The sequence below is a fragment of the Rhea pennata genome, chromosome 2, assembly GCF_028389875.1.
Source record: "Rhea pennata isolate bPtePen1 chromosome 2, bPtePen1.pri, whole genome shotgun sequence".
Classification (NCBI taxonomy): domain Eukaryota; kingdom Metazoa; phylum Chordata; class Aves; order Rheiformes; family Rheidae; genus Rhea; species Rhea pennata.
Window position 1 is genome coordinate 71,419,490 of NC_084664.1, and position 16,484 is coordinate 71,435,973.

General features: G+C 35.5%; 1 protein-coding gene across 1 annotated transcript in view; it reads left to right on the forward strand.

The window, feature by feature from the left end:
• The window catches only part of GABBR2 (gamma-aminobutyric acid type B receptor subunit 2), a 431,294-nt gene that overhangs the window by 393,785 nt on the left and 21,025 nt on the right, over positions 1-16,484 (forward strand). Inside the window, exons 14-15 of the mRNA XM_062567958.1 lie at positions 3,595-3,705; positions 13,174-13,398. Coding sequence (XP_062423942.1) covers positions 3,595-3,705; positions 13,174-13,398 — 336 coding nt within the window. The remainder of the gene's footprint in view (positions 1-3,594; positions 3,706-13,173; positions 13,399-16,484) is intronic.

The window sequence follows — 16,484 nt, forward strand, 5'->3', positions numbered from 1 at the left end:
TCTGTTGACACAATCCAGAGATACGTAAAGGAAACAAGATTCCCATTATTACTCAATTATTTTTGATATGGTGTAGGAATGTGCAAGACACTCCACGGTCTCTACCATTGTCCCCTGTTCTAGACTCCCTTGCAAATTTCCCTGCTGTTTCCAGATGTACTTAAGCTTTATTCTTCCCACTGACAGTATTCTCCTAAACCATTCTTGCATTTTATGCCATCAGAATTGGATCTGCCAGCCTACCAACAGGCTAAAGAGCAGTGGAAATAAAAACACAATAATAATTTGAACATGCAGAGAAAGGAGGTATAATCATTTGTGGGTAATGTTTTTATTGGTTGAAAGTTTCTTTCTAGATACAGCAGATGTGATGTAAAGCAAGAAAGTTACTGGAGGCAACACACAATTTTTGTATGAAGTGAACAGATTAAACTGTTTTTTTAACTGTCAAAAATGCTCCACAAATTGTTGCTGATGTCAGAAACCTTATTAGGTTTCTGAAAAGGTAGGGAAACTTCAGCCAAATCAGAAGGTAGAAGGACCTCAGTTTTTTGAGAATGACATCTGAAGAGTATTTAGACTGTTTTCTGTAAAAAGAGAGGGTAAGTTTCCAGTATGTGTATAATCATGTCAACATTTATATTGTTATTCTCTATAAAGCAGAAACAAAATGCACAAATGGTGGATGATTAGAGAGGTCAGGAAAGTGCTCTATTCAGTTGTAATTGTAGAGTTTTAAAAAATTATTTTGACATCAAAAATACTATTTTTTTAACCCAGCTTTTTGCTATGATTGGTTAATTCATGTGAAATCAGTAAAGAAACAAAATGGCAAATTAAAAGCTGTAAAATAGGAATGTCATTTTGCAGTAGTAACAACTAATTGGAAAAATCAGTTCACTGTAAACTTACTGATACCTGTTCAAGCCAACACTTAACTTGCACAAATATTCAGGAAAATATCATTAAAAATTCTATCACCTTGTGAATCTGGAAAATGCTTTGAAAGAAATACTATCCCATGAGAATTTCTCTGATGCTGTAATCAAGATTGGCCTTCTTCCTGCTCCCACTGGAGCACAAGATCTCACATGGAAGACCTGAATACTCAGTTTTATTTATTAAATGTATTTTAAAAACTATCTTTGCCTTATATAATCTGGCAACCTTCCTATTAAAAAAAAGATGTGACTCCTTTCTCTTTTATAGGATTTCAAAACCAGTTACCATGTTTTCCATATCATTGTTTTTTTGCCTGGGTTTCTTAGTTTTGAGTAATGAATGCACATATGCTTTCAAATTTTGAAGAAAATTTACATTTGATAATATCCACGTAATGAATATTAAAAGGTAATCTGCCATTTACCAAAAAGGAGTTCAGCATTTCAGTAATACTTTTCAAAACAAGGAACAATCCCAGTTACTCACAGTGGGTCTAAGAGTGGTGGAACACTTCAGTCCAAGTGTGAGTGGAGGCTTCAATCCAGGAACAAGAGAAATGAAGTATATGCCATAATCCATTACACAAAGTGAAAGTTTACATAATTTGTAAGTCTTCTCCTTTCACAAAAGTATGAAATTGAAACAGAGGGAGTATATGGAAGAAAGGAAGTCAGGGAAATGAAGTGACAGTCCTGTAATGACTCCTCAGTGTGGAAAAAAGGGCATTCTAATGACACAGGCTTAAATTTTATGGAATTTCCATCGCTGAAGAATACAACTATTGGCCTAGTGTAACTCAAAGATAGAAAAAAAAATCTTTACAGTAGACTCAGGTATAATTTAGAATTTCAGAAAAATGAATCTAGAGGGCAGGTTCAAGTGCATTTATATACTTAGAACTATATTTGAAAGATTTGTCATGTGAACTTTAGTTCTTACTAGTCAACAGCAAAGTTGAACATAGTAGAGTTTATTTTTGATTTGAAAGGGTCTGTTCCAGTGCATATAAATTTTAGCACTGGACTTTTGTCATTGATCAGGAGAATGAGGTAGTTTTACTGATACCCAGACAAACAGTCATAGCGTCTTAGATGTTGTAATGGCACTTTATTTTTCATTCTCCTATTCAGAGTTTCTACAGACATCTCAGATAAGACAAGGTTACAAATGTTATTGTATTGTCTACTGCAAGATATGCAAGGAAAGTTACTACGTTGCTTTCCAGGCAAATATAAAGCAGTATGTGTGACTGTACAGCAGATGATTTTTTTTTAATGTCCTTCTCTGTATTTGCTGCATTATTTTTCTTACACTATGTTTGATCAGGAGCAAGGTCTTACATCCAAGAAGACTGATGGAAGAAACATAGCTGTGGCTTAATCGTGTGACTACTGAAATCTGTAGTAAAATTCATACCAGTATCATAAGCAGCAAGAAAAAGCTCTAGAAAATTATTCAAGTCTCTCTAAAGACATGTAATTCTACGTTTCAGTTGATGAAAATGTGATTTTTTTCTTAGCTCATGTAATAATTGTTATTATTCTGCATGAGAGATTTTTACAGATCTTATTTGTCACAAAGGGAAATTACAAGGCCTACTGGGACAGCTAGGTGCAGAAAGTTAAGTCTGGGTTGACTGTATTTTAGATGAAGGTCAAATCTAGTGTTTTAAAGTAGAAATTAATAGCTTTCAGTATACCCTCTAAGGCAAAACAGAATACTACTATGCACAGCTCTTAATAACCAAAAGGAGTATTCTGCAGAATCACACATTTTAAGAAGTACCTTGTACTCTCACACAATGTACGCCATTAAAAAGTATTTTAACGATATATTTTAATATATACCCTTGTACATATTCTAATTGCAGGCAATATATTAGCCAAAATTTGCTTGCTCTTTGTGTTTTTTTTCCTATTGTACAAAAAACAAAGGTTCTTGCAGATTACTCTGAGTATTAATTACAACTTCTCTCTTCTCTCATAACAAACAAGTCTGGAAGTCCTCTTGATTCTGTACTTTTATGCAATAACCTTTTAAAAATAAATAGAGAGCTATAAAGCTTCAGTAGTATTAAATTTGGGTAGATATTCACTTGCTCTAAATGTTGCATATTTTTGATGATTTATACTCTCTTCTAAGCTACTGCTGTAGTTTCCATAGTAAATCATCTTTGACTTGGCTCATGGTTATTAATGAAAGAAAGTTTGAAGCACATCAATGTTTCATACATTGCTTATCAGCCATTTGCCAGTGATACAAGAATATCAGGTGAAAGGAAGGATGACTTTACATCTATTTTCATGGCTACGCATTCAAACTTTTTGCCTTGCAAAAAAAATTAGATGTCCTAAAGCTAATGAATGTGATTGAATGTGTTAAACAGAATGACCATTCCCTTCTGGTCTTTAGTAAAAGTGACCTCACATGCTGGCCATTCTCCTGCTATGTTTCCTCCGGTTAGGCATTTGACTATGTTCCTTTGCAGAATCATGAGACAGTAACACTCACAATTTTCCTGTAAGCTGGATTCTACACATCCTCATTCTGTGTTCTACACATCCTTAATCTACTAAGAACAGATTTAAATAACTCTGAGGTATGAATACAAATGAAATTTGAATCTTAATATTTCTCCCTCTATTTTTGTAGCTGGATCCTGCAGGCAGAGATATCTCCATCCGTCCAATCTTGGAACACTGTGAAAACACTCACATGACAATTTGGCTTGGAATAGTCTATGCATATAAAGGGCTGCTCATGGTAAGTATAGCTTGTTCTGCAAAATACTGCCTTCAAGTTACTATTTATTGATAGGAATGAACTGAATTACATTTGCTTTCCTGATGGCTGGGAGTGAATTAAAACTTTATTGAGCAAATCTTTTATAATTTAGCCTGTTCTAAAGTTCATTAAGTGGCATTATGTGGATATGATATTATGCGAAATAAGTAGGACACTTAACATAACATTTAAGCTGAATGCTGTAGATATACTGCAAACCAAGAAATTCAGCATTTGAAAGATGGATCTGTGAAGGAGATAACCTTGTTAATAGACAAGCTTAATCATCTGGATTTGTTTAGGTTCTCCAAAGGAGTGGAACTAAGTCCAGTATTTCTCGGTTTTCATTTTAAATGTTTGTCTCTGAGTTGTAACTAGCCTTCAGGAGTAGTCACAGGAGATGAAAGATGAACCTGGAGTCTAAGTCAAAATAACCTTTTTGTCACTACAGCCTATCTCCACAAAAGGATTTTGTTACAAAAGTAGAACTCAGGAACAACAATCCCAAATCCTGATAGCTTAAAAATAATAATAAAAATAAAACTGATCATTGATCCTCATATCCTAAGCCTCAAGGTTTTAGAAACATCGTGTTTTTGATAGCACTAACCAGATGAGCACCTCTCTTGAGCTAAACCTCATCTGAATCCTCCAGTAAACTAATCATCTGTTTACACTGCCTAGAGGGTTCAATCTGTCTATCTGTACTTGTAGCACACCTGTTGATTAGGTCATCTGAAAAACTGGATCAGCTGCTTCCACTCAGCATGTCTGGTGTTCACTGGGGATGGGGGGAGAGTATGCCAGGAAGAGTGAGTTGCGCATGCTTGAAATATGTCTCTTCCCTCTCTACAGTGAATCACTGTTCTACCAAGCTGCAGAGTCCTGCTTCTTTTTGTGTTGCTCTTTCAGGCTGAGAGATCTTTAAACATGCTATACAAAGTTCAGCAGGCAGGAATGAGAGTGTTTTTTATTCTAAACAGTCAGTAGTTTTGTATTCAGACTGGTGTTCAGGCAGAGAAGGGAACTGCACCACATTTTTCTTCTTCCTTGATGAGAATCTGATCCCTGAACTACTAAAACAAAGCTTCCCCACCTTCCACTTTGGAAGCACAAGATTGAGGGGTTTTGTTTTGAGAGTAAGGCAGCTAGAAGTTAGGAAGAGTGACATTGACCAGCACTGTGGCCACAGTTTGACAGGGAGATATAATATCAGACCCTGGCATAAAATAGCATGCTCTCTCCTGCTGCTGTGCCACAGCTACCCTGAAGTTCTATTAGGATATTGTTTTTCTGTGGAGTCACTTTGCATGCTAAATGAACTAGTCCAGCTCCAAACAGATCTTTGCAAATAGAAGGGAGCAAGGGTTCCTTAAGGCTGTCAAAGCCCCTGTGTCATAACAGGGCCCAAGTGCAAGTCTGAGAGCTGAAATTTCTACTTGTACTTCTGCATGTAGTTCTTTGCTTGTTTATTTCTGATCTACCTAGTGTCAGTTTCTAATTTTGGCTCTCTACTAAGCCACATTTTCCTAAGAGGAAACTGGAAAGCGTAGCTCTAATATCCAATTGCTGACAAGGTATTTAACTTCATTGTAATGTTCATGTTCTATGTAGTGATAGTTCATACCTGTAATGTCGTTTATTTATCTTCATGAATTATATTCTTCAATCTTTGTCTCCTTTCTAATATATTCCTAGATTACTGATTTGAGGCACCAGTCAGTAAATTTTGTTCTTGCCTTAGAAGGGTATTTCTCCCTTTCTGTCTTTAATTTTATAAGAGGTTGGAGATAATTTATTAAAAGAAACAATTTAGAGGGATTGCTTTGCATGCTTTTATTACTTTCCAGCCTCCTTCTGGAACAGTTCATTTCATCCTCTCCCAGGTGGAAGTTGCTGTGTTCTTTCTGCAAATGCTTGAGATATGTTTTCTCTGTGGTTCTGTTCAAAAGAGTAAATATGTAAATATCTTTGGTTCACTTAGAGCAGTGTAACAAAACTGGTCAAAATCAAATTGAAATTAATTTAAAAAAATCTGAAGAATTCAAACAAATATTGACAGATATTGTCAAATAATTTTCTTCGCAATTTCTTTCGTGTTTGAGTTGTACTGACAGTAATCAGACTGCACTGGTTCTCGTTGTTTTTTCCCCAAGATGTCTTTGGTCGTTGATTTGTTGGCATCTATATATGTTTTATGCAAGGTATTTGACTCTGTATTTTTAAGTTTGCAAATGCCATTCAGCATTACTCATTACCGTTATTTCAGGGCACATGGTGTCTCATAACCACTACGCTTTTTATTACTCCAGTGCCATTTATCACACATTTATCCAGTTTCGATATGAAAAAGAATAATACTCTTATGAAACCATTAAATAATTGTGGTTGTGGCCCATTCTTCTATGTTCTGTATACCCGAATTATATGAAGGCAATAGCATTGATATTTTTAATCTTTTTAATCACAAAAGGTGTTTCAGACTTCTGTATGCCAAACATACTTTCTGTAACAAGAAACAGAAATCTCTCATGTTACTGTTTCATTTTATAAAGGTTTATGTGCTACAAAATCCTGCAGTTTGTAACAATAACATATTTATCTTTGTTATTTCATATAATATAAAAATAATAAAGATAAATATAGATAATAAAGATAAAGATAGTATGTATCTTTGTTATTTTATTACCTCATAATAAACAGCTAACACCAATGATTACAGTAAAATTTGAGGTGAAAGGGTTTATTGATTCTCCTGGCCCACAGTCATTTAAAGTAACCTCTTGGTGTCTCAGATGGAGAATACAAAAATGGGTTAACTTAAAAAGTGCTTTTCCTTTTTAGCTTGAAGTTATAGATAAATGTTGTCCATGTTGATGAATTAAAAATATGCAGTGAATAGAACATTTAGGGAAGGGGAGCCATTACTTGCCAGGATGTGCAAGTTCCTTGTATATTAAAGCAAGCAAATATTAAAAATCAGGTTTCACAATTTTTTATTTTCCTTTGAAGGAATAAGAAGAAATGTTTACTGATTGCATGAAGATTTCTTAATTACTGGCTTCAAATTCTTCAGGAACGGTGACTGGACAATAATGCAAATATGACTGTCCTACATCTTGATTTTGCCATTGCATTAGTCTTCTTAGTGACCTTGAACAAATACCATCATATATATGGGACTCAGTTTTGCCCATCAAAGATTCTGCTCCTAAGAGGCTACATTTAGGTTTAATGTCTGTCTGCGTGTACATGGTGACCTTTAGTTGCAGTATGTCTGGTTTCTGGTTTTGGTTTCTGAAGATGTTGATGTGGTTGAAAAGTACCTTCATTTTATGTATTTCAAAGGATGATAGAAAATACACCTTCTTAAACCTGCCACAGGTGCATTACTAGCAAATATACTAACATCTTTTTGGTAGATATAAATTCTTTTTCCAGTCTCAACCAGAAAAATACCAGATTAATGATTGATTGGACTACTCTAGGGCACTTTCTTATTAAACCCACATTCTGGACTTGCCTACAGTTTGATTCCCCTCCTCCTACTAATTCATTTAATTAACAGTAGAATTAGACTGTGCGTATTTTGAAGTTTCTTTCATTCTTTCTGCTACTGATGTAATATGATGGTTATATACTCTTTAGCTGCTGAGAAGCAGACTCTAAAGGACAAGGTATATTTTCTGCTTGGCTGTTGCTCTGCTTATCAAATACTACTTTTACCATGTAAATTTTAATTGGTACTTTTTAATCTATAAAATATTATAACTCGCCACGTTTGATACACAGTTTTTAATTATGATTCTTAGCTTACTTTGCTAAGGAGTAAAACATCAGAATTTTTTTGTGGAGGTGGGAAAGACTGACACATGTATGAGCGGACTTGATCAAGGTCACTGAGAAGACTCTTGCAATAGATTTCTTCCAATAGATTTCTTTCTCATGATTCATATTCCAGTGTTTGTTTTTGTCACTGCAGTTGACATACTGTACAAGACTCTGCAATTGATTAATCAAGCAAAAAATATATATTAATTGTACTAAAATATATCTTTCAGGATAATGTTCAATCTTTAATTCAAATTTGAAAGAACCTCTCCTTCCTGAGGCTCTCCAATCCTCTGTAAAATATGCAAGTTACAGACAGACTGAATTTGTCTAGCTAGCTCTGACTTTCAAAGATCAAATCTTAGTTGGCCTTGCCTATATGCCACCCTTCTCTCTCTAAAGTAACCAAAAAAATTTATTTTTAGATGAACTACTATGAGTTTGGCCAAATTTATGTGGATTTTCTAAAAATCATATTCATTTTACAGTAAGATGTAGATTGCATTATGAAAGTAATATCTCTTCCTCATTGCTTACCATTCTCCACTTTTGCTTCCTCTATCCTCATTTTCAACAATGATATTATAGTCTCCTTCAAGTCATTGTTACAAACATTGGATAGTATTAGGTCAGGAATTCTTGCAAACCTTTTCTCTCTTCAGTCACTTCTCTTTAGTAGATACACATTGAGTTGTATCATCTAGATTTCAGTCAGTTTAAATTCACTATAACATTTTGTTACCTACTATTTTTAAATCAAACACCATGCAGTATTAAGAAATGTTCCTGAGAAATACAAGTAAGCTGGATAAATTTAATTATCTTTATTCAGTCTTGCAATCTCATTGAAAAAATAACAGTATATTGAATTATATTCTCCTATCCTTTTTTCTCCTTTTTTTTAGGGGGTGGGGGGCCATTTATTGCCTGCATTCGTATAAAAAAGAATAAGTACCATCGTTTAGAATTTAGATTTTGATGAGCATTGCACTATATTGGCTTCATGATAGCCAACTTGCTGTCTTGGCATCTAAATTATCTGGGCAGATGTTCTAACAGGAGATTTGTTATATGAACTTAGATTTAGCTGTTTAGCACAGAATTACTAGAAAAACATACATCTGATGAGGATTCACATCCCTGAAACCTGGCATAGATTTGGGTTTATAAAGCTATGTCTTTCAAAAATGGAAGCCTTTGATTTCAAAATAATTGTGTTCTTTTACCTAATAGCTGAATCACTAAAGCTTTTAATTTAGAGACATATTTTTTTCCCTGGGACTTAGCAGAGACAGGTGCATGCTTCTGCGCTTGTAACATATAGAGGATGAATACATTGTATTCAGAACACATTAGGTTCAAATTTCTACTCTGTTTTAAGTTTTAAACCCAGTTTGCATTCAAATAAGCAGAAACTTGAGCACTAACAGAGCTCCAGCACCTATTAACTGTTGCTGACTGGTGTAGGTAGTGCCTCACTACCAGCTGTGGAAGTCAGTCTGCATCTAACCTATGAGCTACTTACAAACACTGAAATCGTGGCATATAATCTGAGATCTTCATTTTTATTGATACGCATTATAGATAGACTGGATCTAAGGAAAGACTTTCTCACCATGAGGACAGGCAAACAGTGGAGCAGCAAAGCTGTGCAATCTCCATGCTTGGATGTTTTCAAGACCAGACTGGATAAAGCTCTGAGCAACCTAGTCTCACCTCAGAGCTGACCCTGCTTTCAGCAGGAGTTTGGATTAGATAGTTTCCTGAGGTCCCTTATTTTATGATCCTATATTGATAATTTGAATATTCCTAATTAATTTCTTTATTGAATTATTAAATTTTTTTCATGTAAAAAAGTGAATAGTCTCAATTCAAGATCAAAATTCAAGTCTCAAATCAAGATCATGTTAAAATTCCTCTTTATTTTCTCTAAATAGTGATGATTTTTAATACATTTATTTGCATTCTTTTCCAAATGGCTTGATGATCAAAAAGATAATTCAGGAGAAGAGACTGCCTCCTGCTCAATTAATTTGTGCTATTCCAGTTCATATTTATGATCAGTTTAGCACCAAACCATCTGTCCCATTTTACAGTCCTCAGAGAGGTGGATAGTTAAGCTTTGTGGTGGGGGGAGATAATTTATAGTAATACCAGAAATATTGTATCTTTAATTAAACATCAACACTATTTTAGCATCCAAAACATACTTTTCAATATGGTTTGGTAGGATAAATTTCTCACTGATATGACCACAAGGAAAATGTCAATATAAATTTGAAATACTGCAGATATTGCAGGATTCCTTTATGCATCTCTTTGCATCAGAAATAGATTCAAACTGTAATATATACTTGCTCTTATGATATATGTTTAATCATATTATGTTGCTGTGATCTTCTGTGGTAACTTTTTGCGAGCGACAACGTAAGGCTATTCCTTATGGATATCTGCTAATAACCAAGTGCTTATTTGGTTCAAGTTTCTTACTGTAATGGATTTCAGTACTAAAAAGCATCGGTAAAGAAGAAACTTAAATACAACCTGAATAGAAAGAAGGGGAAAGATTTTGTTAACCTGTTAATTTAGAAGGCTGGAGTATAAACTGGAAAATTTTATCAGGATGAATGTTAGTGTGCATAGATTTTGCAGTTGTTCTTCCAAAATGCTTATGAAGAACCGTATGCTCTGCAGCTTAAAAGACTTTATGAAGAAAAATATTCATCTTTTATGTTTATTTTGATTACTCTCATCTCTTTAATTTCAAAAAAAAGCTACTTTCTTAATACTCAACAGAAATATTGACCTTCCCGTTTGTACTGTGTATCAGGAGCAGCTCTGGGAAATGAATTAAATATACTTCTGAATCATATCTGATTGGAGGAATGAATGATATTTTAATGTTAATTGTACTGGCAGTAAAAGTAGGAGACCTATAAGGATATAGCTGGTCCCTCAGTTTGCTAAACTGACTTGCATGCTATCAATTAGGGGAAAAAAAACACTGCTCTATTAATCTAATGGAAAAACTACTCAAAGTTCTTCACTGCCTAATTTTCCAGTGAAAATGTAAAAATTGAAATTAATATTTTTTTATTTTTGAAAGTTCTCATTGAAGAAACCCTGCGACCATTTTACAAAAGTAAAAATCCCAGAAGGGCTTAAATATCAAATAGCTCTTAAATTGCTTAGTAATCTCAAGATCTGAGTGCCCAAACACAATGAGAAGCAGGATTTGTATAGCTAGGGAAGATTAATGTTTAAAATTTAGGTACCAGGAATAAACAACACAGCATGTAAAGAAGCCTATATGTTCTCTACTCTGTGCACAGTGCCAGACTCAAAAGTAGACAAATATTATCTGCATTTTCCCTCACTGGAAGCATCATCTTTGCTAGCTGATGGACTCTAGAAAATGTATTAGGGAATATGCTTCTTCTCTGGCACAAAGCTACCCAGTTCAACAAACAGCCCTCTCAAAGCAGCTGCCCTACCTGAAGGGCTCTGAGACATCTCTCTTCTCTGGGGAGATATCTGATTCACCTTGATCCCTCAAGAGCAACCTTCTCCCACAGTCCCTCTGCAGCAGACACTACTTATCTTCCTGCATTTCTTAAGCTGCTGGCAAGAGCAGACGAGGGACCAGGGTGATGTGTTGGACCTTAGTCCTCAAGAGGAGATGAGATGGGTAAAAAGGGAAGCAATAGACTGGAACAAAGTGCCAAAGGAGATCCTGGGAGAAGAGCATGTCCACCTCCCAAGCAGAGTGGGTAGGATGGGACAGTGCCCAGGAAGACTTCAGTGGTGATTACAACAAGAACTGCTGCTGCTGTTGCTGGGAAAGGCTACTCATGCCTAAGCATCTTGTACGACTGTGGCAGTGACAGCAGCAGCAGAAAGTAGATGGGCAAGAAGCTTGGATAGACTGTAAAAGGCAATATTTCCAGCCTGCCACACTCATTAACCTGAGAGTTTAACCTGTGAGAGCCTTTGCTCATGAATATGTGGCATAGTAACAAATGTGCCATAGGCAAGAGACTTAAATATGCTAGCAGCTCAGCAATGGGAATGCAAGGCTGGTCATTCAGCATTAAGTCCTGCATGGAAATATCTGGGTAAGTAGGTAAGTGATTGCAGCCTGCTGGTTTCTGTGGGAGTGTAAAGCAGCTGAGTCAAAAATGGTTGGTTCTGGTGCCATTGTAAGTTGATGTAAAAGCTAAACAAATAATCATGGAAACATACAATTATTAACATCTGATTTTTTGTGATAGTTTAAAGCAGGTAAGGGCAAAATTAAATTTGTGCAGTAAATATAAATCTCTCAATTCCTAACTCTCTTTTGTTTGACTTTGCAACCAAGCAATTTTCTTTTACTGTAGATTATTTGCCTTTGTGATTTCTGATGTTCTTTTTCCACAGAGGAAAAAAAAAAAAAAAAAAGAGAGAAGAAGAAGGAGACGAATGTTACTAAGCAACTGTAACTAATCATCAAATGCCATCACCATAAACCCCTAAGTTTCTGTTTCACCACATGGGCTGCAATTGTTTAGGATAGATTATCTCTGTGAAATGGCAGTGGACAAAGGTGATGGTCTGGAAGGAAACACACCAAGATCAATGGGAATGCATCTTTTTTCTTCCTTCTTCCTGTTCGTGTAGTATCAACAAAAAGACACAGGGACCATGTCTTGAATCTTGATGATGAATCTTCTCTCTGTCCTTCCTTTCCCAAAGTTAATATCTGCTTCCTACCACTTTTCCCAGGGCATCCTGTACTTTTGCTGGGGTTTGCCTAGACTGCAGCCTGGGCAATCATTTTAGAATGTCTTGCATTCATTTATAGTTTTCTTGGGTTGCCAGAATTTCTCTGACGAATTCAAGGGAAATAAAATGACCATTTGCAGTAGTTCAGGCTGTAGCAAAATAAAATCAAATTTCAAGGGATGAAGAAGTCTCCTTTACACTAAAGATTTTTCTCTTGCTGATTTCAAAGGCCTATTGCAAATAGCAAAGGGGCTAGAACTTAAAAATATATCAAACAAACACGTAAATAAAAAATTACTACAGGAATCTTTTATGCCAGAAATCATTAGACAATTGCAATAGAATGGCCATTACCAACTTCTACTGTAATTCTGAGCAGCTAGGGTGATACTTTCTATATTGTATATTTGTATGCCATAGGACACATTTTGGCACTGCTGTTTATTAATGAAGGTGACAGGCATACAGTGAAAAATTAGCAAGAGTATACTGAGAGCAATTGCCAAAAATAACTAAAAGAACAATGCACTATATATCTTTATGGAAATCCTTGAAAACCAGCAAGAAGAACCGTAACATTTAGAGGAATTTGATCCAACCACTACTGATTAGAAGTTTCACTTTTTTTTTTTTTTTTTGCAAGTGCAGGAATTCATCCATTCTAGTGAGTGAAACAAATCATGTAGGTAATTAGATGTCATGTAAAAGGTAAGTAAAAGGTAACACTGCTCTGTATTGCAGTGTTGCCTATATTTGTCAATTTAAAAAAACACCAGTCTTAAAACAATAATTTTACAGGATGTCAGCCAATTGTTATTATAACTGTTACTATTCTCTTTTGCTTTCTTTCAGTTATTTGGGTGTTTCTTGGCATGGGAAACACGAAATGTCAGCATTCCTGCTTTAAACGACAGCAAATACATTGGAATGAGTGTATACAACGTGGGGATAATGTGCATTATTGGTGCAGCTGTTTCATTCCTTACTCGGGACCAACCCAATGTGCAGTTCTGCATTGTTGCTTTAGTAATAATATTCTGCAGTACCATTACACTCTGCCTTGTCTTTGTACCTAAGGTAGGTGAATTTTTTAGGATGAGTCGGTTTCGTTTTTTTATTTTGTAATTGCAGTTTTATATTTTTAAAATATTTTAATATAGAATATATTCATTGTCTTTTCAAGCACAAAGAATGTGTGTGAATTCTGAATCAGACCAGTCTAAATTTCTTGTCTCTAGATCCTAGGAGGAGAAACAAAGATTCATAGGATTATAGAGAAACTAGAATGTGCAAAGCAAATTTACAAGAATGTGAATACATGCATTCCTCCTACTTCATCTTTACTGAATCTGTGATTGAGGAGGCAAAGTAATTGCAGTGGAATAGTATCTACTTCCAATTTTCAGGAAAGTGGGGATTCAGGTCAAGTTGTCCATTGTGCCACATGTTCTCATGTACCTAATGCAAGCTAATAAGAATCGCCACTTATTTATCTCTAAAACAGTAAGGCCTTTTAGATTAAATACGTTGAAAACTCTAAGGTATGTTAGTAAAATAGGCAATATAGACAGTAGACATAGTAAGTATGGTGGTAAAACAGGCTTCTCCAGAACTTCAGAGAGAAACTATATGTTTCTGCAGGTAGCTGCTAACACTGATACATTTCTATTAACTAATATATAATTAACATATAAAATAAGTGAGGCACAAAGTGAGAGGTATATGTTTTCATTTCTTTTTGCTGTTTTGGGGTTTTGATGATATATTTGTCATGCATTGTTGGAAGAAGTGAGAAGGTATTTGCCCACCAAGGGATATAACTTTGTCATTTTATTTACAAAGTTATATTTTAGACATGACTATGATAGACCTTAAATGAAGGGATAACTAGTTTCTGTGTAAACTTACTTTCGCAAACGCCTGAAGTTATGGCAGATATATTTAATATTTTTAAGTAAAATGTATGATTGCAGTCATTTTGTGTGTCTTGCATAAGCTCAGCTTTTCACTCCGAATCAGATTCACATTGGGACATTTGCAAAGTGAGAATCAAGAAGCAGGGCTGAAACAGAGGTGGAAGCAGGAGCTGGAATACGGCATTTCTTATGTCCACATGACCTTTCTTATGTCCACATGAGTACTTTTATAGCTGGAGAATTTCTCTTGTTCTCATACTCCTTTTTTTTTTTGACCTATATTTCTTCTTGCCACACTGTGGCACAGCTAGAGCAGGGTGGCTGGCAAGTACTCTCTCCTGCAACCTGCTTAGATTTCACAATTGCCTATCCAAACCACTCAAAAGATTAGACCCAAGAACACTTAGCTTGGACATCTAGGTAAGACTTGGTTGTGGGACAGGCACCAAATCTCTTCATCCAAGTAATATGTAATCAATTAGTACAATTTTGGTTATGTAGGAAATCCTAAAGACTATGGTTATTGGTGAAATCCTAAAGCCTATGCTGCATCAAACACAGGAAAAGCTACTGAAGACTTGGAAGATAACTTCTTCAGTTCTTAAGGCATGATCAGGCAGATGCAAGCAATAACATGTTTATGGGCCAGGCCAGTAATCCTGCAATACGAAGTAAAACACGTTACTTTCAACTAATTTTCAGCAGGCTTTCAGACTTATTATGCTAGTATTCAGTTTTAGCTTCACAGCCCTTTTATGAATCTGAACAGGCAATTATTCAACAATGTAGGCAATATGGGGAAAGAAACATTCTGTTTTTCCCTTACTTCTTGTCAGTTCTGCTGATCTTATATACTTATAATGTGGCAATCAATTATTATGCTTCTTCAGTTAATGGCCCATGTCATCCACCGACATTTTGTGCCTCAGAAAAATATGAGGAAAATCCCATAGAAGAATAAGCTAGAGTAGAGGAAATGTGTCTGTTTATTCATGGGAAATTTGCTCTCTTCATTTAAGGCTATCCTGAAATACAAATATTTCCACTGTATCCTACTTACAATAACTTTGTTTGTTATCTGATCAAAAAATGTCCAAGCATTTTAAAAATTGTTATGTTTATGGTTTCAACAATATCTTATAATCTGCACTATTCATATATATGTTACGTATATTTTTCCTATTAGCTGTTAACTACTATCTCTAATTATATTTTAATGCTGAATAGGTCTGTAGTATTTTTCAATATACTTTTCTCTAAAAATGAGCAATCTTGATATGTATTCTGTCTTCATGGAGTATCTTGCATATTCATATCTATCAAAATTGTTTCTCCTAGTTTTTCTGCTTCATCCTTTTTGAGATAGAACATTATGCTTACTTCTAATCATATTGTGAGTGCATACAATCACTTGTTGTAATATGATTAGCATATTAATTCTCATCTAGTTTCCTGTACAGTCTAACAGCAAAGCAAAATCTGTTCTATGGGGCCAGGCATAAAATATGATTTTGCTGCTTTGATAACATTTTCTGTCTATTCAGCATTGACTCTGGAAGCACAAGAGAGGCAAAGCATACTCCCTCTACCTTCTAGTCTTAAGGCTAAACCATCACAGCACTCTCAGCTTTTCCTTATATGCCAGATGCTCCAAACCCTTAATCATCCTAGCTTCTCCATGAACTCACTCCAGTATGTCCATCTCTCTCTTGTATTGGAGAACCCAGACCTGGGTACACCACTCGAGATGTGCGCTTACCTGTGCTGAGTAGAGAAGAATACCTCTCTCAACCTACTAGTAACACTATTCCTAATGCAGGTCAAGGTGCTGCTGGCTGCCTTTGCTGCAAGGGTTAATTGCTGGCTCATCTTCCACTTTATATCCACCAGGACAACTTTTTTGCAAATCTTCTTTCTGTTCAGTCAGCCCCTAACCAGTCTAGATGCTTAAAGTTCTTCTCCACAAGCGACAGGATTTGACATTTCCATTTTTTGAACTTCAGGAGATGCCTGTCAGCCCATTTCTCCAGCCTCTCAAGACACAAGAATGAACTGAATGACCATTCTTTTTTATTGTCTGTGTACTTGCCAAGGGTGCATTCATTGATGACCTGTATTCAGGTCATCAATGGGGAGATTAAATAGTATTGGCCCAGTATTGATCCCTGTGTGACACCACTAGCAACTGGCCTCCATGATTCTTTGAGTCCAGCAATTCAGACATTTTTTAATCCACTTTACAGACCC